General features: G+C 43.1%; 1 protein-coding gene across 1 annotated transcript in view; it reads right to left on the bottom strand.

Annotated features, from left to right (window-relative positions):
- Positions 1-21677, bottom strand: part of MDGA2 (MAM domain containing glycosylphosphatidylinositol anchor 2) — a 392576-nt gene that overhangs the window by 148195 nt on the left and 222704 nt on the right. The window contains exon 6 of the mRNA XM_074909039.1: positions 17288-17557. Coding sequence (XP_074765140.1) covers positions 17288-17557 — 270 coding nt within the window. The remainder of the gene's footprint in view (positions 1-17287; positions 17558-21677) is intronic.

The following is a 21677-nucleotide window of genomic DNA, read 5'->3' as shown; positions in this document are numbered from 1 at the left end:
CAGAAAACCTGAGGTAAGTATTTTTCTGTCCATCCAAATGCAAGGAGTTCAGAGGAGAGCTGTGACTCAGGGCACTACATACCAAAAGTTAAAGACGTTTCTAGAAATCCTGAAATGAAGGAAGAAGACTCGTTGCTCTAGTCCCCTTCCTCCTCCCTTCCCCCAAACTGAACTTCTTAAGGTCTCTTAAGTCACGTGAGCGTACACGCTATAATCATCACTAACAGCCACGAAATCCCCACGTCAAATAATCCAACAATTGTGTAACTACAGCCTATAGTTGAAAGTCAATGTATTGTTTTTATAAATGTAATCTCCAAGACTCCACAAACTGCACAGTTACCGGCATTTTCTTCTCTGATCAACAAAATCAGCAGAAAATTTGACTCTAAAATACAGTTAAGTAAGATCATTAAACAACCCATATCTGTAAATCCCTAATCATACCTGGCACCTGAATAAACACAGCGATCTCTACAATTAACCCGCCTATCTCGGAATTTCTAATGCGCCATCCAAGCACATGAAAATCACCATCCATACCTGGAAGATGTCCCCAAGAAACCAACCACAGGTGCCCAAAGATATCTGATAGCTGCAGGCACGTGGAGCTGGAGGGCGGTGGGAGCAGCGTGGGGCCGTGATGGGCAGACACATTTCTCTCCGACCTGGGACCCGGGACTATGGCCAGAACTGTCCCAGATGTCCGAGTGTCAAGTTGCTCAATATTTGGCCCAGAAGCAGCCCAGTCTCTCACTGGAATTTCTGATGGGCTTGCTCCACCGTTCATTTTCAAGGATGGAAAGCACCACAAGCTGCAGTACTGCCACCACCCCTCAGCAGTGATAACCCTCCCTTCCCCAAATCCTGAAAACAACAGCACCAGTTGCAGTGCTACAGCACCTCAGGAGCTAGAGCTCTTTGTAGGAAGGGGAAATTGAACCTGCATCTCCCACTCCAGACTGGTGAGACTCCAAATCACTTCACATACTGAAAACTTCCTGACCCAGCAGGCCAGAAACCCTTCCGAGCAGATGAACCACTCAGATACACAGTCCTCTTCTCCACCTCGGTGTAAGACAGAGTTTAGGGTACTCCTGGTCCGCAGAGACAGGAGGAGCTGGGATGACCCTGCTCAGGTCTTTGAAAGAAAAGTTATTACAGCAACAAAGGGCTCCATTAAGCTAGTTTGAGACCCGGAACTAACAGGGTTGCCCTTGGCAAAACAACACAGGAGCAGTAGACCTCTCCAGAGTGACTGTGCCTCCAAAAGACTTGGGAATACAAAGCTGTTTCCTGCAAGCAAGAAGGTCTGGTCTTAGGATACACATATACTAGACGTGGTCTCCAAAAAGATTTCAGACCTGACATTTACATTGTGTGTCTCGTACTGACCTCTTGGGAACACCCTGAGTTGAACCTGGTACAAATACACCAGGAAACGGGAAAGTGATTTCTGTATGCGTTCTGCACATGGGTTTGCATTCACAGGCAATCCCCAGGAAATTCTCCCCGTGAATTTTCATGGAAAAATCCCCATGAAAAGTGGTTTGGATTATCCTCATGTGTAGGTTCTTGGACCTCCAGGCATCCCCCTATACAATGTCAAGTATACTGAAACATGCAATGGATTCTGGCTCTGGCTTTTCACTGTGTTATCAGTTATATTTGAGGCATCATTGGAAGGTTTCCATGGGGTTAGAAAGAGCAAATGAAAGAGACACAAGGTTAACCAGCAAAATGTGGGAGATGGTGCGGCAGACACGCTAACCACAGCTGCTTCCCAACAAAGAATCGAGAACATAATCAACACAAAGGGCTACAAAACAGCAGCAAATATGCAAATGAGTCTGTAACTGTACTTTGAGAATCGGCAAAGAGCCAGTCCTTCTCCAAACCCCAGAGAACTATGATGTGATCAAATAAACAAAGATGAAACAATTTTTGTCCTCAAACTCCTCACAAAACCGTCTTCGCCCTCCCTCATTAATTACATTTCAAAGTAATAAAATGCATTTCAGTATCTCAACTAAGGTCTATTTGCCTTCAGCAGGTTACGTCGTATCTTACCACCCCCACCCCAATCAACCCAAAAGGCTCCTTCAATGCATCAAAATGTCCCTATCTCGGCAAGGCACATTTCATGACATAAGAATGGCATCAAACACCGTAGCTGAATAAACGAGCTGCTGCACTATTTGCAAGCTTGGACTTAATAACTGTTGGCCACTGGCTGCTTCCTAAGCTGATGAAGGAAATTGGGAAATGTTTGGCTTTGTGTTTGCTCTTGTTTGTGCCTGTGTACAGTCCGAAGCAACAGCAATATTAAGTAGCAGCACTGTGTAAATTACCGATTTTAACCTTGACTGGGCATTTGAATGCCACATGAGGTCCAGCCTCTGTGCAGGTGGCTTCAACTAATTTTGATTGTTCCCCTTCACATTTTGTTAAGGCGCATGAGCAATTTTGTTTCAGCCTGTTCCCAGTCAACAAGATGAGAACGTCACCTGATAACCCGCCAAGCAGATGTAAAGACCTGCATGTGTCTTGGAGCACCACAAGTATATTTTGGAGGTTCAGTGCATACAGGATCCAGCACGTCACTTGTTTCTGAGCACCCAGCACTGGCGTTTTGTCAAGTGACAATATCTTTACCTCCAGATCCAGTTCACTTCCAGGATTCTCCAGTTGCTGGGGGTTCTGTGTTTCAACTGCATCCCCTGACTCAGGCAAGGCAACGACCCCCTCCCAGTGCTCAGACATTACTGACCCCTTCATGTTTCCCCCTCACGTACATGAAAAAGATTTTGTGCTAACTGGAAAGATTCTTGACTTTATTTTTAAGGCCTGCACAGAAACAGCAAGGAAAAGACCAATGATCTGATCTGAAGTGCACCCCAGTGAATGATGGTCCTTCCATGACTTCTATGCGATTTAGATTAAATCCTTTGCTGTGAATCCTGTTTCACATCAAAGGAAAAAAGCAGAAAAAGCACCGTGGGAACAGTTTGCTTGGAAAGTGAGCTGCAAAACCCAGCTTCACTCTCAGGAAACTCCAGTCTGTTAATCCAGACATAGGCTGCTTGCTTTAAGAGACGGAGAAGCAACTCTCCACATTACTGCTGTGATCTTTGTACCAAAAGATGATTACTGGGATGATTCATTGGTTCTTGAGAGAAAGATATAAGGCAGGCGCCGGGTAAAGAAAGTCAACTCTTATCACCAGCTCTTACTTCAATCACACCAGGTCCCTCATCTCCTCAGAGCCTTACAGATGGGAAAAGCAATCCTGCTTTCATACAACTGCAATTCAAAAGATTCACAGCCTTACAACAAAGATTTTAGATAGTCCCTAAAAGACTCGTAAAGTGTATTCGTAAACCTAACCCTTTTTCCTAATCTGTCAAGACATCTTGAGAAGCCAACTTTTCTCATTGCATGCTGTTGCTCATACATGCAGTCTGCGCTGGTTCCCAGATTTTGGAGAGGAAAAAAAACCCCTCAACTTCCTTCCCCTCAAGGAACAATTCACTGATTTTGCCTGTAGCTGTGGAGGTGTCAAGACACAGCTCACCTCTGCCTGTCCAGGTTTAAAGCACCAGATTTGTAAATACAGAATTTCAGCCATAAATAAATCCAGCAGTCAGTTAAATACACAAGTTCAACATACAGAATGAATGCACTTCATGTATGTGGTGTGGGCATCTGGTTGGGTAGATTCCATGACTAACACATGATCTTTATTAAATCATAAGTATCCCATCACTGAAAAATAAGAAAAAAAATAAATTACCTGGTTCACTGTCATCAAAGGCACAGCAGTACATCAAATGATGTTTTACTGCAGGAATTCTGAATTATTTATGTTCCCCTGAAATAATACGTTTCAAACTTCAAACAGCAAAGAAAAAGGCACATTTCAACTTACATCATTACTCCGATGCATCATTTCTGTGACCTGAACTTTGCTGTAGTACAACAATACACGTAACTAATTGCACAGCAATCAGAAATTCGGACTAATGTGCAGATCCCCTCTGTTAAGTGAAACAAGATCTGTGTTTAAGCTGGGGGATCACGGACCACCGGCAGACCAGAACTCTGTAACTCCGGTTTCCTATGAGATAAGGACCATCCTACCACGTGCCCTTGTAACACAGGTAAACATAAAACAAGTATTAACACCTCTTGATGCTTTCTTAGACACCTGTTTGTCAAAGCTATCACCTGACATCGACACAGCTGGGCTGGGTTCCACATTTGCTTGTCTGAAAAATTAAATAAATGAATGTATGAAACAAAGGAATCTGCTCGAGTAGCACACGTTGGAAATGGCCGTGCAGTCCGTGTTGTCTGGTTTCTTTATTTTTATGTGAAATCCCAGCATAAATGTACCTATATAGTAAATAAAAAGTCATTCCAACTGAAGAAAGACTCACAGAAATCCTTCTCTAATGTTTCTTCGTTAACATGTCTACCTCTATCAAATCAATAGAAGCAAAAAAAAAGTTTCTATCATTAGCTCCAAAGAAACAGAGTCTTTGTTTATTTTAGCCATGGGCAACAAAGCTTCACTGTCTTCAGTATTCTACAGGATATTGCCTTAAACTGTATTATCAAACAGCTAAGCTGAGTAGAGACAATTTAACAACTGTCCAAAATCTCTTTCTCACTGGTGAATATCACAGTGCAGTCTGTTAAACTTCATTCTGTTACAGTAAAATACATTTCGACGTTATCTTCTGTATAACGACACTGAAAACTCAAATTTGCTTTTGCCAACCACAAAAACATTTGAAAGGAAAATAACAAAAAGAAAATAATTCAGTATTACAGTCTTGTAGCTTTATTCTAAAACGCAAGAGCAAAACCACACTCCGCGTTACAAAGTTGGCAGGTATCAGCTCTCCATAATGAAAACTTATCTGGTCTGTGACATCTGTACAGGCTGCACATCAGTTCTGGACACAGACAAGACTACTCTGAAGTGTCCCGTAGATAATCACTTCTGTTCCTTTCTGATGAATGACTGTCATCCATCATGCTCAGTGCTGTTATGGACAACAGTCACGTAAGGAAAAAAATCAGCAACAAACAGGAGACTCCATTTACAAAATGAATGTTTTTTAGGCCCATGTTATCCAGCTGTCAACATCACGGCCACATCAACACCTGATGCAAAGTAACGTCTCACCTTAGCTTCAAACCCAAGTATATCCAAGATCTAACCTGGACACGTGCTTCATGCCATACTTCAAGGTAGTAGCCAGGTCAGGGGTAGAAAATTTTGCTCTAGTGAAACTGGACCACATGATGATGGTGGGTTTGAGTTTGGAGCATGGTGTGACTCTTGGACGATAAAGAATAGGAAGTTTTAGCAGCAGGATGCAGTTGTAGAAATTGTAAATTTGTTGCATAAAACCTGTGTCCAGCTGGTGCTTTAAGAGGTCAATTTTCCAAACGGTAAGGGAAATAAGATTAACAGATTTGGGGAAATAATAGAAGCTGGGGGGGGTCAAAAGAAAAAAAAAAAAAAGAAGAAAAAAAAAAAAGAAGAAAAAAAAAAGAAGAAAAAAAAAAGAAGAAAAAAAAAGAAGAAAAAAAAAGAAGAAAAAAAAAGAAGAAAAAAAAAGAAGAAAAAAAGAAGAAAAAAAAAGAAGAAAAAAAAAGAAGAAAAAAAAAGAAGAAAAAAAAAGAAGAAAAAAAAAGAAGAAAAAAAAAGAAGAAAAAAAAAGAAGAAAAAAAAAGAAGAAAAAAAAAGAAGAAAAAAAAAGAAGAAAAAAAAAGAAGAAAAAAAAAGAAGAAAAAAAAAGAAGAAAAAAAAAGAAGAAAAAAAAAGAAGAAAAAAAAAGAAGAAAAAAAAAGAAGAAAAAAAAGAAGAAAAAAAAAGAAGAAAAAAAAGAAGAAAAAAAAAGAAGAAAAAAAAAGAAGAAAAAAAAAGAAGAAAAAAAAAAAGAAAAAAAAAAAGTATGTCCAAATTTAGTGTTACTTAGAGAAGGTGCATTTAAGGCTAAAATATATGGTTAAAGGCTCATTCATCTGCTGGTGAGTAATTAAAATAATGGATAGAGGAAAGAAAAGCTGCAGCTCACAGTTCCATCTGCAGTTCCTCATTGTCACTGTGCACTTCCAATTAGACAGCACATCGGCCACAAACTGAGCTGCTTAAGTAGCAGCCTTCCCTCTGGATGTGCAAGCCCTTCTGCTTCCTCTTTCCACTGTTCACCTTTGATTTTTTCTGCTATCCTAACACTCAGCTACTAAAATCAGTGTTTTGTGGTTTGTTTTTTTTTTTTTTTAATCAAAGACTGATTGGAAGGCAGAAGACACCTCTTTCCATCCGGCTTTTGTCTTGGAACAGTCTTGAAAACCATCCTGCTCCATAGATCACAAGAAGTCATCATCTCCTTGGGGTGTTTAAACCGGGTCTCAAATAATAATAAATCGTGGTAGATGATCCCTGAAAGGGTCTGCAAGATCCACCATACGGACCAAATCAGCGTACATTTAAATATCTTTCAGTAGGGTCACCGTCCCTGGTCATTCTTGAAACTAAAGCAATAAACCCCACAGAAAACCAAAATTGTGGAAATCTGCCAGCATGTGCTTTGCCTTCCAGCCAGTTCATAGGACCTAGAAACTCTTAGAGTGAGCACCTTGTGTCCAGCCATGGGCTTCACCTTCTTCTCTTACAGAAATACAAAACTGGATGAGAAGAAAGCGGATGGGACAGATCCTTCAACATCTGCCTAGCAGCAGCCCACAGCATTTTTTTTTTTGAATTAAATACTCAAAGCCTTGCCAGCTTGCCTGCACAGCAGTTGCATCTATTTTATACTCGTTATTCAGATTCATTCTCGGATGATGGGAGACCACTGGGTCTGCCAAGGTCAGCGTCACACCGTTGTTTTATTTCTCCTCAGGCAGGGAAAGCTCTCTTACCTCAGGGCTCATCTCTATAACCCCATAACTGCTGAGACAGGGAAACTTCCGTGTTCCGAAAGGAGGTCCGCACGTTTTGCTCAGAATTAAAAAGTCAGTCTAACATCAAACAAAATCACCCCTAAGCTCTGCACAGAGCTAACTTCACCTGCATTATCAGAAAATAATGCGAGTTGATGTTTTCACATAAAAGAACTCTCTCCAGCAGAAAATACACTTGACAAGCGAGCAGGCAGGGTGCACCTTGTTTGGGTCAGAAGGAGAACATTAAAAAAAAACGGCAAAACTACACAAAAATTCACAGAGCTTTTAGGGGGAATGCACCAACGTTGACCACTCTCTAAATTTAAATTTCTTAAATAAGATATTTAAAACTCTAAGATAATTATGACAAAATTATGCTGCCTGAACGTTCCCTACGGTCACCTTTCTATTCAAAGACAGATTTGAAGAAGCAGTCTCACTAAAAAAAAAAAAGACACATATTCTCAGCATTTTACCAACAGTTCATTTTGCTTCTGTCAACATGGTTTTAAGTTAAAGTTTTTTAAAACCTTAACTTGCAGTAGCTATCAGAACAATTAAGTTGTCAAGCATCTTCTACTAGAGCATCTCCAAACTTTTTAATATCAAGTAATTATTTGGCACTTACAAGACCAGATGCATTCACGTTTTCAATTTAAATGCAAACACCGTGGAGAGATTTCAGGTTTTGTCTCTATTTTTATAAATGCTTCTAATTTTTAAAAGAAAAGGATTTATTATTCTGGAGATGCCATGTGGCAGGTGTCTGTTTGTATGTATGCTCTAGTTAATTAGCTCCTATTTCTTTCACTGCTTTTCTTTTGAAGGAATGGGAGGTGTATACTTCTTTGTCATGAAGACGACTTCAGTTTACAAGTTACTCGGTATATGATCCATTAAATAGATGAAGCCGAGATCACAGTATGTGAAACACAGCATGGCTTCTCTTTTAACTGCTTTTAGAAGTAAATATTCAAGAGGAATAAGCATAATCAGAAGAGCAAAGACATAGAGGTTCATAGAAATATTCAGGTGGGAGGGGAGCTCAGGAGGTTTCTAGACCAATCTCCTGCTCAAAGCCTGGCCAGGTGTGAGCTCACACCAGGTTGTTCAGGGCTTGAAACCTCCAGGGATGGAAACTGCACAACCTTCTGCCTCTGGTTCCCCGCTTGTGAAAACCAGGAGTGACCCCAGTGGTGTCACCCCAGTACAAAGCTGATTTGTAGACAGAAAATGCAGTGTCCTACCAGGGACCAGTCCCATCTGCCAGATGGAAGGCTGCTTTCATCTCTGATTTTAAGCAGATGCAAAATAAAGATTCAAACACATCAAAGTGGGTACATGAGGGTGAAACAGCAAAAAAAAAAAAAAAAAAAAAAAGTTGATCAATAAACGGCGGTGACAAATTGGCAGCTGGCATTCAGTACTTTTTGAAACCCCAGGCAGAAAAGGGGAAAAAAAAAAAAAAAAACCAAACCACAACCATTCCCTGTGCTACAAAATCCCACGCCGTTGCAGCTTGCCAAGACAACGTACCACACGCAATCCCAGCCAGGCTCAGGGCTGCCCCATGCCACAGACTGCCCATCGCTCAGGCCAACGGCAACTTCACAAGTCTCATCACAAGCCAGACAACAATTGGGATATAAATTAAACAATTCAGAGAAGCTGACACAATCTCCAGAGGGCTGTGAACTCGCCAAACAAATTATAAATCCTCTGAACATCGCAGCTGGGTGTTTTCCAGGGCCAATGCCTTTATAAAGTTTAATTCTTGTGCCAAAGCTGTCAAAAAAAGAAAATAGCCTTGCTGAGTTTTCCTGGATGCCCAAAAGTAATATATTACAAACCTTCACTCTTCTCTTTGCCCACACACTGCAAATAAAACTCAGCACACAGTACTTGCCTTTCTTCCAAAACCCAGAGCAAACCCCCAGTTTCCAAGGCTTCCACACTGGCTTGTCCCCATCTCCTGCTTCTTGTGTGGCTCAAGAGCTTTAGTTGACTGCAGGATTTTATTAGAGCCTGGATTTGTTCCAATGTGGGATGCATTTCCCTTCAATACTTTGTTTTTATCTCACAGTTCAATGCTTCAAAAATTAATCGGAATCCTATAAAACTTTCCAAAATGATTTGTCAGACTGGGCAGAGACCTACCAATCTCATTCACGGTTGCCTAATGCAATACCAGTAAGGACCTCAAAACGCATTTCAAGGTCATCAAAGTACCTTGAAAACATCAGAACAAAACTTTGCACACCTTTCTTCTCTTCCTCTCCCTTCAAAATGAGATAAAACTTTGAAAAACTCGCTTTTTTTTATATATATATCAAAATGACAACGTTGTTAAGACAACACAGATCTCATCACGTATTAATCAGCCAAGATCTAATACAATATTAAACTATGACACCACAAACCTGCCAAAAATAATTTATCGTGTATTAGTAGTTAACGATTGCTAGCCAACCAACAAGTAGGGATAACCTTTTTTTCCTTGTCCCTGGTGAATAAAGACCACATCTACCTGAAGCAGCCCCAATGCAAAGGTCAGACGGAGAGAGATCAAATGAATATTACATCTTGAAAACCCTTCTGATAAAACTTTACAGATATGTGGTGTCCAACAGGAACCACATGATGCTTTGCAGAGCAGCAAACTTATTTATAAATAAAATTTCTGTACACAAAAATCCTGGGAAGTCCTAACGAAAGGGCAGAAAAATCAATAAACCATCTACATTTTTATATGGAACCGTTTTATGAACTTGTCGGTGATACACTCCAGCCTGGGAGAGAGTGCACATGTCTGAGACGACTATTGCAGATAATAAAAATAAATGGACTTATTAAACTCTGAAGCTCAACTTTTTTACACATTCATTCTCAGAGCTGTAAACTTTTAGGATAGCACACTGCTAACTTATGACTGTAGCAACATGCTGGACGGGATGCAAGATCAGGTTTTCTAGGCTAAAATCTTGTCTCATTGAAATCCCATTCACAGGGCGCATCTCTCGATGGAAGAATCAGAATTGGATGGCTTTTTCCTTTTACTCTTTTTTTTTTTTTTTTTTCCCTGACTAAATTGTACTCATGCTCACAAAGCTGGAAGAGCCCCAGGGCGAGCAGCAGTGCTGGCTCCTGTGGGTAAGCCGGGAGGGCTGGTGTGGGGTGAGACCCCAGGCTGGTGCCCAGCCCCCAATTCACAGTGTTGTTCCTCATCCTCACCCGGCACAGGAGTGAGGATGTCTCCCACAGGGAGCGGTCTCCCAAAACCCATTTGCAAACATTTTTCAAAGGTCCATCTAAACCCCACACAGGAGGAAGGTAGCTTGTCTTGTCCAACAAGACACAGCAGAAACTAAGTGAGGTGGTGAGTGCTGTTCAAAAAAAGTTAAGTAAATTGATTCAGATTGTGGTAAAAAAAAAAAACAAAACAAAACAAAACAAAAAAAAAAAACAAAAACATTGGCATAAGGCAATAGGAAGGACAGGGAGAGCCTCCGGCAAGGTGAAGGTGCCCAACTGCTACGGTGGTTCAGCAAAGGCAAAGCCCAGCCCTCTGTCACAGCACGGCGCTCGCAGAGCCTGGCTGACGCCACCACACAGCAAAGCTGCTTTCAGGGGATGGCAGCCTCACCACAGGCACGTTGTGATGGCAACAGGAGAGGATCCCAATGTCAGAGCTGTGAGATAGAGCAAGAGATTCCTGAGAAGAGCTGGAAAGGTGCTGGAGGAAAGCTATTGAAATTGCAGGTGGAGCTGGCCATTTTACAAACAAAAAGGTTCTATGAGAGATGAGAGGAGATGAAATGAATGCCTGGGATAAGGACAGCTCGATTCGATGACCCAGGGGGGCCCCTCCAGTCCTATTCTGAAATAGAAATTTCAAAACCTTGGCACTTTCACAAAATCACTCTTGCTTTCTAGTCTGCCCCAAGGAAAGCACAAGCACCCCTGGATGCTGAAAGCTGGGGGGGGGCGGGCTGCGGAATTTCCCCCCTGCTGAAGCATCCCAGGGAGCTCACCTCTGCCAGCCTCCTGCGGCCTGCAGCGCCCACGGCCACACAGCACCACGCAGCTCCACGCACCTGCACAGTCCCTCATTAGGAAGCCAACAGTGTTCGTCACTTCTGCATGACGTAGTAATGCCCGTATTATGCGTATGGATGTTTGCCAAGGCTTTCGGCTTTCTCCAGCCATGAAACAAGCACTAGTATAATCGGTCTGGTGTGAGACCTTCCCAGAATAAAGAGGGAGGGAAAAGAAGGAGAGAAAAAAAACGGTCCTTCTGCTAGTTGCACAGAAAAACCAACATTTTAGACTTGGCATGCTGGAGCCAGCATCCCCAACCAGGGCTCCTGCTGTCACAGATGATGCCAGCTAACGATCAGACGGATGCATCGCTCAGCCACTGGCCAGTGTCCAGCAGCTGCACAACCACCGGGGTGACCCACCAGGTGACAACTGTCATGAGTGTCACCAAAAACCAATTTCCACCTTTAGGAAAAAAACTTGTGAGCCTTGCCTCTGTTCGGGCACTCGGCATCAGCCCGTGGGGGCCCTGCTCACATTTCAATTAACAGCATTGGAGGATATTCAAGGGGTGACAGCAGAGGTGATGACGTGCAACCAGACAGACCAATTTTTATCCTTTACTTCATGCAGCTGCTCTAAAACATGGGAAAGTCTTGAGAAAAAGCTCTGGGACGAACAGAGCCACTGCAGGAAAGCAGAAGGGTAAGCAGGTGTGGGAGGATGAACATCACTACTACCAGATTACAGGATTTTTTTTTTTTAAATCTATTTCAAAAATTTCAATTATTTCACAACCTATGTCTTTTTATTATTTTTTTTTTTCACCTTCTTTTTAGCAGTCACTACTACACAGTTCACATACAGTTTTTAAAGACATAATGGAATAGGTACTTCCAGCAATCTTGGCCTTCAAATTCATTTCCCCAGAGTGCTTTTTTGTTCAGCAAAAGCTTTTGTGCTAATGTTGAGCACAGGTCATTATTTTATATTTAAACTGACAGGGAATCCCACCCCTTTGAAAAATTAACTCCAAACACCATGTTTCTGGTTCACAGAAGGGAAAAGTCACAGTCGGAGTCAATGGGCACTAAAAAAACCCCGTTGTAGTTACAGTGGAAGAGACAAAGGGATCTATTTAAAGAAGGTATTGGGAGAAGTTGCTGATGAGACAACAAATCCGAGCTGGTGCATGCTGACACCCTTCCAAATCATTTCAGTGCTCGGCACTTTAAGACCTGTACAACATATTCCTCTGGTTCTGCCTGTTTCCCAATCTGATGCACAGGTGTCCTTCAAAGATGCTACCCAGCATTTTGGCTCTCTTACGGAACGAAGGAGCCACCTTACATCCTCCATCATCAAAAAGCCTTTAATTCTTCATTGACATATTGGTAGCTACAGAGAGATTTTATTTTAATTTTTCCCCTTTGCAGCGTCTTTGGAGTATTTGTTCTTCCATGCTCTCATAATTCTGAGTACCCAGTTTGAGTCATGTTGAAAATGTATAATTTTCCAGAAGCCGTAGACATATGATTATCTTGATTCCTGCCTCTTTTGACATTTTCAATTGTCACCCAAAATCTGTATGGTATTGTGATGATCACGCTTTTATGTCGAACCTTAAGGATTACAAGGCCAATATTACCATTCCTCTAATGCCTTTCGCTTCCCTCTCCAAATACGCATTGAAGAGAGAATTTTACAGGAGTAAAATAACCTCCAACAAAAAGTCTAAAAGATCCTCAGGCTAGAAGAGTTTCCTGAGACACAGGATAAGCCAGATGTTCAACTCCCCATGCCAGATCAAGGCGGGGAACTGAGCCTGGGACCACATCAGAGGTGAGGTCTGTAATTACCAACCTCCTGGCAATAATGTGAAGTCCTCTCTGTATACACGGAACATTAAGATGTACCCGTATCGCTGTGTGTTGGCCCAAGGGCTGTGAGTAAGCGAGGTTTTGCGTTTAACACAAAGCTATGTGCGTGCGTTTCTTTCTTATTTTAACTAACAAAACATCCATAAGGAAGACTGATTATCATTTCCCTCTAGTTGAGACCAACAGAGGTATGCAGTGAGAAATTCATGATGAAAGCAAATTAAGAGAAATATTTTGGGCGGGAAAGAACTGTGAAAGAAGTGCTACAGATTTCTCCCATCCCAGCCTTTATGACAAAAGATTTCCACTGCGTCAGAGCAACAGTTTTTCTCTCTGCCACGGAAAAGTCAGAAAAACAGAATGTCCTCCAAGCAAGCACAGCAAAAAATACACACACCAGGCATGAGGTTGTTGGGAGCTTTGTTTATCCAGAGGGGGTGTGCTGGATTTGCTACTTGAGAACGTTTTGTTGGGTTTTTTTTAAAAAAAAAAAAAAAAAAGAAGAAAAAAAAAAGGATAAAACCATGAAGTTTTACTGAAATGAGAGGAGTCAAGATTCCCTTAGAGCTTCCTCTGCTTTCTAATGGTTTTGTCTAGAAATATGCGATGGGAAGCTATTCTAATCATGTCTGAGAGCAGGATGTGAAGATGCCACTGATGAGAACACCCACCAATACTCAAATGCTAGCAGCCTTGCAATCATTGAAAGAACTCATTAATCTAAAGAAAATACTTAGAAAGAAACTTTCATGATGAGAATTGGTGAGCAGCCAGCTTTGCTGAAATGAGAGAGCATTTCTCCTTTCTCCGGTTTGACCCAAGACACCTTGATGGACGACAATGTCTTTGATGTAATGAAATATTTTGCAATAACTTTGGGTACAGTTCAGCTGATAACGGCATTCTTTAAAATGCTGTATTTCACCGACTTTCTCACTAAAATTTTGACAGGTAAACAGCACACGGTCACTGATTTGCTTCTGGTGAGCTCCCGCTCAAAGCAAATGGAGGAAATGAAAGATAATGCGTTATGTCTGTACCTCTTGGCCCTCAGAACAATTTCTCTTTATCGTCTCAGCAAAATTTTCATTAACATTATCTGAGGGCCAAAAGGGAAAGGCACTAACACAACAGCTCAGCAAACAAAGGGAGCAGAGTTTGCAGCTTACAACTTGTTTAAGAAAGGGATATCTTTAAAGGATGCTGTTTTGTCCAAAAGTGTTAATTTAAGCACTTGAGGAGGCAGCATATGAGGGAGGCTCTTTCCTCAGAAGCTGCGTGCAAGTTCTGTTCATCCAAACCAACAAGCAAGCACCCAGCTTGTTTTTGCAGGGAGGATTTACAATCGCTTTTAAGTTATACAAGCCAAAAGACAAAAAAAAAAAAAAAAAAAAAAAAAATTATCCAAGATGGTTATGACTAAATGGCTTCCTCCCCGCAATGGCAACTTTAGTCTGCTTTTTATTTTAAGAACAAACGCCTCCTTCCATGCCAATGCTCACTGGAAGGGAAGGAAATCAAGTAACGGCGGAAAAACAGAGAACATATTAAAGGCTTATGTGTATTAGGAGGCTTCCAGATAAATCCTGGAGCTAACAAATGGAAAGCAATGCACTGAGACCATTACTGGCACCCACTATCCCACCGCTCCTCCAGCAGCATATGGCAACTGCAGAAACTAGTTATTTACAACCCGCAGAAGTGGAGAACACGTATTACTAGTTATTTACACCCTGGAGAAGCAGAGAACTCACATTGCACAGCACTTCCACACCAGCACATTTTGCACCATCTCGTAGGTGACCCCAAAATCATCCTAGCTGGTCCTCTTGCCTTTTCACTGCACTGATCCTCACTTCTTAAGGGTCCCAGAAAAGATGGAGGGAGGAGCACAGAGCTGACCTGAACACACCTCGGTGTCACGTCAGCACCTCAATGCCCGAATCCGTTCTTTAAACACAGCCTCATCTATTGCCTTTATTCCATATCGATCCACATAATTTCCGACTTTTAAAAAGGATAAATTATTTCTGCTACTCATTCATTTTCTGGTATTTGTTTCTTTTTGAAGCATTCTCTCTGGTTTTCGATTTTAAAAATTATTATTAAGTGCACGCCAGTCATATGGCTCTTGTTTGTTTCTTTTTGAAGGATTCCCTCTGGTTTTAGATTTTTTAAAAATTATGATTAAACGCGTGGCAGTCATATGGCATCATTCACAATGGGTTCGAAGTCAGGTGTGGTGGGTAGTCACAGACTTAAGCAGTCAGTCTCAAAGATAGGAAAATGCCCAGAAAAAAAAAAAAAATTAAAAAAAATCAAGACCTGCTGAAAGTCAGGTAGCATCCATGGAATGAAGGAGATACAATAAAAGCACGTTCAGATAAATGCATGGTGAAAATTAGTGAATTTTAAAGGGAGCAAATTTCATCTGAGCTCTGATGATGCTCTGAGACAACTTCCCATTTCTTTCAGGGTAAAATTAAGGGATTAATGTCTAATCCTGGGATGGGTAGTCCACCTAACAAACGATGTGAACTTCATTTACCAAACGCTGCTCCTTCAAGGCTCAGATGCTATTTCAAGTAAATAGTCTTTTCTCCTCAGCTGCTGTGTGAAAATTCTGATACACAACAACAACAAAAAAGAGATTAAACAGAAAGAAGCAGTGAGCTACAGGAAAAAAAAAGCTAAGAAATACATACACAAAGTAAAATCAAAACTCTTGATATGAATTTCTCTCATATTTCACTCCTAAACGCAGTATCACTTCTAGCAAAGATATATCAATCAAGACCAGAATAAAGAATTTTATTTTTTTTCCTGAAAGACAGTTCTTCCCCTTTAACAGAAATAATAAGGGGAAAATCATAGCAGGTAGCAATGAACCGAGGCTAGAAGGGAGCTGTGCTTCATTTATTTGATGGGTTGTTCCTCATTGCGGTCCCTTCTCAGAATTAACAGGGCCACACAGCAGAGAGGAAAAAAGAAAAAAAGTCACCTCAAAAGCTTTAATGATATTTTGTTCGACATCTTGCAGCTCCTAGGCATGGTCTTCTATAAATAAAAATGTGAGGGCATATTATTATTACGCTATGACTCATGAAACTTGTATCTGCAGGGAGTTAGGGACTTTGGCTTTTCCTCTGGGCTCTTTGGTGCTGTCTTCTGGGTCAATTAAAATATTGAGATCTCTTTCCACACAAAGCCTTTCCTCTCCCTTTGCTTTTTCCGAGTGCGTGTTTCACTCGCATTTCCTTTCACAGCCTCATCACCATTGTAAATCACAGCAAATTAATGTCGACACTATGTTCCTGAAACAAGGCTGCTTTAGCCTCTTGACAACAAAACCCCTAAGCCAAATATCAAAAAATCAAATGGAAATACAGTAGTACAAATAAATCTGTGGACATCTCCTGAGAAACTCCCGCAGACTTAGGCTGGTGCGATGCTCTCTCCCTGACCCCCAGAACAGAAAGAGCTTCTAATTCCTCGTCCCGCTGAAGAGTATGATATGTTGGGCAATAAGAAGTGAACAGGGGTTATGGCTCTCATAAAATATTCACACCACTGGCTCGCTATACAGCAGTTTCTCCTGAGTATGATTAATCACATGCTATTATTTAAAGTTCCTATAGTGTGGGAGTTTATGTTTCACCACCATTCACAGATTAGATTATAGAAAATTAGTTTCAGATGAACTGTTTGGTTCAGGTAGATTAATCCACTCTGATGATGCCTATCAGCCAATCGAACTGCTTCTTCAAACCAACTGGCCATGTCCCTGGGGTTATCCAGAAAGCGATAAACAACCAGGGAGAGTTTCTCTCCACCTGGCAGTAATTGTTCTGCAAGCACTCTTCTCTTACTTTTATCTAAGACAGACATTTATCCTGCTATTTAGCATAATTAAAGCATAGGTACTAATCTAAAGCTCCTACCCAGGGAGCAGTTGTCTGATGGCAGCAGATTCACAGCAAGCACAACAGCCTTAATTTCAATAACACGTTCAGCTGATGAGGAGGAAGAAAAGGGTGAGGTAGGTAATGACATCTCCAGAGCTCAGGATGCATCCACTGCCAAGACAGCACGTGCAGGGGATCAGCACAGGCAGTGCCCAGAAGACAGGGTGTCCTTTGGCAACCATTTGCCTCCAGTTTGGACGGGAGAGCTGTTGCATCTTCACAAACAGGCACCACGCCACCCCTGTTCTAGAGAAGGGGTCTGAGCCCAGCACAAGGGCCTCTGGCTATTTGAAGCCCATAGTCATTCATCTCACACGTGATTAGAAATGACCAGAAATAAATTTGGAAACATAGGAGAGAACGATATGAACACCGCTATCCTGTCAGATTAGGATTCAATTAATCTTCCAAAGTCAATAGTTTGCCAGCTCAACTTACCTCTTACGATGATGTTGGTGGACTTTTTTGCGGGATTTCCGACATTGTTATTGGCAATGCAACTGTACGTGCCAGCATCTTCCGACGTGATGGCAGGTATCGTTAAAGTGCCGCCGTTCAGGACCGTCTTCTCGGGCAGGATGCCAGCAGACCTCACCCACGTCAGGCTGGGGGCTGGCTCCCCTCCTGTCGTCACACAGACTAAGGTGATCGCTTCTCCAGGGTTCACCACTATCGGGTCATCCACAAGAAGCTTAATCGAAGGCGATGCTGCAAAACACAACGGGAAGAGAAAGATGTAGCGGGGCTACGTCTGTGGTATTGCTCGGTCCTGACAAGCACACTCAAGCCAACCAAGATCAGCAAAGGCACGTTGGCTGCAGCGCTCCTCGCACGACTGAGCCCCCCCGAGAAGGGTGCTCCCCATCCTAATACTCCCCCTGACACCACATTTCTCACCCCGCTCAGTCATCTTTCACCTTGCTGTCAAACTGCAGATGAGGACTTATGTACAATCAACCCCGCGGCTGTGCTGGGGAACAAATGTATAATGTACGGGACAGGTGCCAGAACACTGGATTTTAAACCCTGCAAGAAAGGAATTAGTAACAATCTTCTTATTTGGCATGGAAGGCGTGTTGTTCTCTTCAAGTCAGATTCTACCTATTGAAAACCAGCCCTCTTAGTCCACCTGCCTCCCCGAAGAATGCCTTGGGCTACCAACTGAGATGAATTTTACAGTTCGAGTTGTGTCTGTTGAGTCAGGAAGAGTCGTCTCCTTTGGGACAACATCTCCTTGGGCACAGAGAAATTGAAGAATCCAACACAGATGGTTTTTTCCCTGTATGGCCTGTGCAACCTGCAGGTCACAGCACCAGCAGACAGCGTGGCTGCGGCTCCGTCTCCTCACAGACACACAGGAGAGGGGCAGGCTTGGCTCCCTACTAATTTCCATACAATATGCTATGACCAGCTGCAGGGGCTTTGTTTGGGCAGGACCACCAAAGGTGAACTACACTGCAGCACAGGCTAATAGAGCGATGCTGCTGCTCTCAGAAAGGAGGAGCAAGTGATTAAATTTCATTCTCTCCTCTTGACTCTTCTTCTCCACTAAATTTTTGCATATGATGGAAGAGGAGCAACAGAAATGCTCAATATAAAGGGACAGGGAAAGGCAATTTGGTTTAGATGCTGGAATTTAAAACCACGGTCTGAGCTGTGACATCCCCTGTCACTTCCGTTGAGGGATCCACCTTTGCTGAATTCAGGCTTTGCTTGAAGACAAACCCTAAAGTGCATAAGAGATGAGCTGATATATAAACACATACCACTAGTACAGAAAAAACAACACTAAATAAACACAGACATAAAGGTGAAGGATTGAAATTCTGGGCAAAGAATAGCAGAAAATGTGACAATAAGAAATGAAAGGAAATAAAAATCTTACATCCAAAGGTCATCACCGTTCTCATTATTACAGTGTGTGGTGGGTTGACCTCGGCTGGAAAACAGGTGCCCACCAAAGCTGCTCTATCACCCCCCTCCTCAACTGGACAGGAGAGACAAAAATATAACAAAAGGCTCCTGGGTTGAGATAAAAACAGGGAGAGATCACTCACCAGTAACCATCATGGGCAAAACAGACTTGTCTTGGGGGAATTAGTTTAATTTATTATCAATCAAATCAAATTAGGGCAATGGGAAATAAAACCAAATCTTAAAACACCTTCCCCCCATGCCTGCCTTCTTCCCGGGCTCAGCTTCACTCCTGATTTCTCTCCTTTCTCCCCCAGGTGGCACAGGGGGCGGGGGATGGGGGCTGTGGTCAGTTCCTCACCCGCTGTCTCTGTCTCTCCTCCCTCCTCAGCAGGAGGATCCTCACACCCCTCCCCTGCCCCAGCGCGGGTCCCCCACGGGGTCACAATCCCACCGGCAAACCTGCTCCAGCGTGGGCTCCTCTCTCCACGGGGCCACAGCTCTGCCAGGAGCTTGTCCCGGCGGGGGCTGCCCACAGGTCACAGCCTCCTCCGGGCACGTCCCCCTGCCCCGGCGTGGGGTCCCCCCGGGCTGCAGGTGGGTTCTGCTCCCCCAGTCACCTCCCGGGGTGCGGGCACAGCTGCCTCACCACGGGCTGCCCCAGGGCTGCCGGGGAACCTCTGCTCCGGGCCTGGAGCACCTCCTGCCCTCCTTCCTCACTGCCCTGGGTGTGCGCAGAGTTGTGTCGCTCACATATTCTCACTCCTCTCTTCCGCTGCAATTGTTCTCCCACAGTTTTTTCCCCTTTTTTCCCCTTCTTAGATACGTTACCCCAGAGGTGCTCCACCCACCACCATCGCTGATGTTCTCGGCCTTGGCCGTGGTGGGTCCGTCTTGGAGCCGCTGGCGTTGGCTCCATCGGACATGGGGGAAGCTTCTGGCAGCTTCTCACAGAATCCACCCCTGTGCCCCCACCGCTACCAAACCTGGCCGCGCAAAGCCAATACACAGAGATATATTCTTGCGTGTTCTGCTTTATATAGGAATCTTATTTCAATATTAAAGGAATACACACTAATCACTAAAGGCAAATACAAGAGTCAACTATAAAATAAGTTTTCTTTATTTGGAGTTCACCCAAGAGGAATTAGCTTTCGCTGCATTCAGAAGCTGGAGCACACAAATGGGAAGGGCTTCATTTCCACCTGTCCTAGAATAGAGAGCAGGCAACCTCCAGCCAGGGAAACACTTTAAGAGAGCAGAAAAGTGGAGGTTTACAAGCAATGTTTCCTATTCGAGATCCACCCAGCTTGGGACCCCGCAGATACTTCCCAGCTTAAATTCCTCGGTTCACGTTACCAACTTAAAAGCAAAGAAACTGGGTGCACGGCTCAAAAAAACACAGACAGAAACCAAGTCAGCAATGCCCACTGAGTGTGTCAGGGCTTCTTTGCTCACATCCTCTGACCTCACATTGTTTCATCAGTTGATCCATCCATCTGCCTGTGTTTTGGGATTAGAGGTATGAAACTGGGCAATATGTCATGTTTCACGCTTAAGTAGATTTTCCCTGGGTGAATGCAGCAGAAACAGGGCTCCAGGTACCCACTGTGGAATTAGAACCGAGCTCCAGACCTGCAGGGTCATCACCAACCAAGGGGTAGCACTCAGCTGGCCCCTCTTTCTCCCTCCCTCCCTCCCTCCCTCCCTGAGTTTAATGCTTTTTCCTGAACAACTCCGGCAAGAAGCTGCTCTTGGCTCTCACTAAACATCAAGTCATGAGACAGGGAACAAGAGAAACACAAATAACGCTTCAAAACTTAGAACGAAAGATGAAAGCTCTAACAATGTCAACCCAACCCGGTGGTGCTGTTTACCGTAATGGTCCTATAATCCTCCAGACGAAAGGGGGCTCTTTGCCATCCTTCAGGTAGAGACAAAGATAGCAGCTGATGTGATAAAAATGTTGTGATACATCCCTTTCATCACAGCACTCAAAACAGTAAGTACATGAAAATTATGGTTTGCATACAGTAATTTCCGTTTGCTTACACCACACATTTCACTTAACTACAACCTATCCCAGTAGACAAACACAAACAAGAAATTCAGCAATACACTCAACTACTACCATTAAAAGCCTGATTTAAACCAGAGAATATTAAGAAATTCAGAAGGGATGTTAAGGTTTCCAGCAGATGAAACCCAGTGTAGCATATAAAGGGTCAAATACCTATTATGAATAGAACATGAATCCACGATGACAACAAGCTATTATTCTGGTATTTCTCTGCTTGAAACTTTATACAATCCGCACTGTATTGTAATGCGCCAGTAACACAAAAATCTCTTATTTTCAGCTTTACGGTGCAACTGAGGAGTGAATTGGGTCTAATACACCACCTGCCTGATTTATTGTCACGCGCATGTTGCCAAACTCTGGCCTAGGAATGGCGAGATTGGACGTTTCCTGGTGGTCACCTGGACTTTGTGAAGCACGTTCAGCCCCACACCAGCCCTACACGCCTGTCTCCGCAAGCACAACCCCCATTCTCAATGCAACCAACATTGGCCTCTCCTCCTTCCCACCAAGGATGGGGAAAGGGGGCAAGTCAACACCCATCGGCTCCTGTGCCAGGCACGAACTGGAGACCCGTGGCTTCCCATCACAGCTCTCACTGGATGTCTCAGCAAGGAAAAGGGAGAGAGGAAAAGGGAGAAGCAGGGAGAGTTAGTCAGGGAATGAAGGAGGCACACGGCAAAAACCCCAAATGTCAATAACTCCAGTGATGTTTTCAGACACAGCGGGGTGGCAGAAAATTACCCTTAGCTCTAAGTAAAGACAGAGATTGTGTTCACTTCTCATCAGCCTGGACCTAGATTTGGAAATGAATGGGGCTAAATCACAAGTTGA

The sequence above is a fragment of the Athene noctua genome, chromosome 6, assembly GCF_965140245.1.
Source record: "Athene noctua chromosome 6, bAthNoc1.hap1.1, whole genome shotgun sequence".
In the NCBI taxonomy this organism is placed as follows: Eukaryota; Metazoa; Chordata; class Aves; order Strigiformes; family Strigidae; genus Athene; species Athene noctua.
This window is presented reverse-complemented; position numbering and strand designations above follow the sequence as displayed.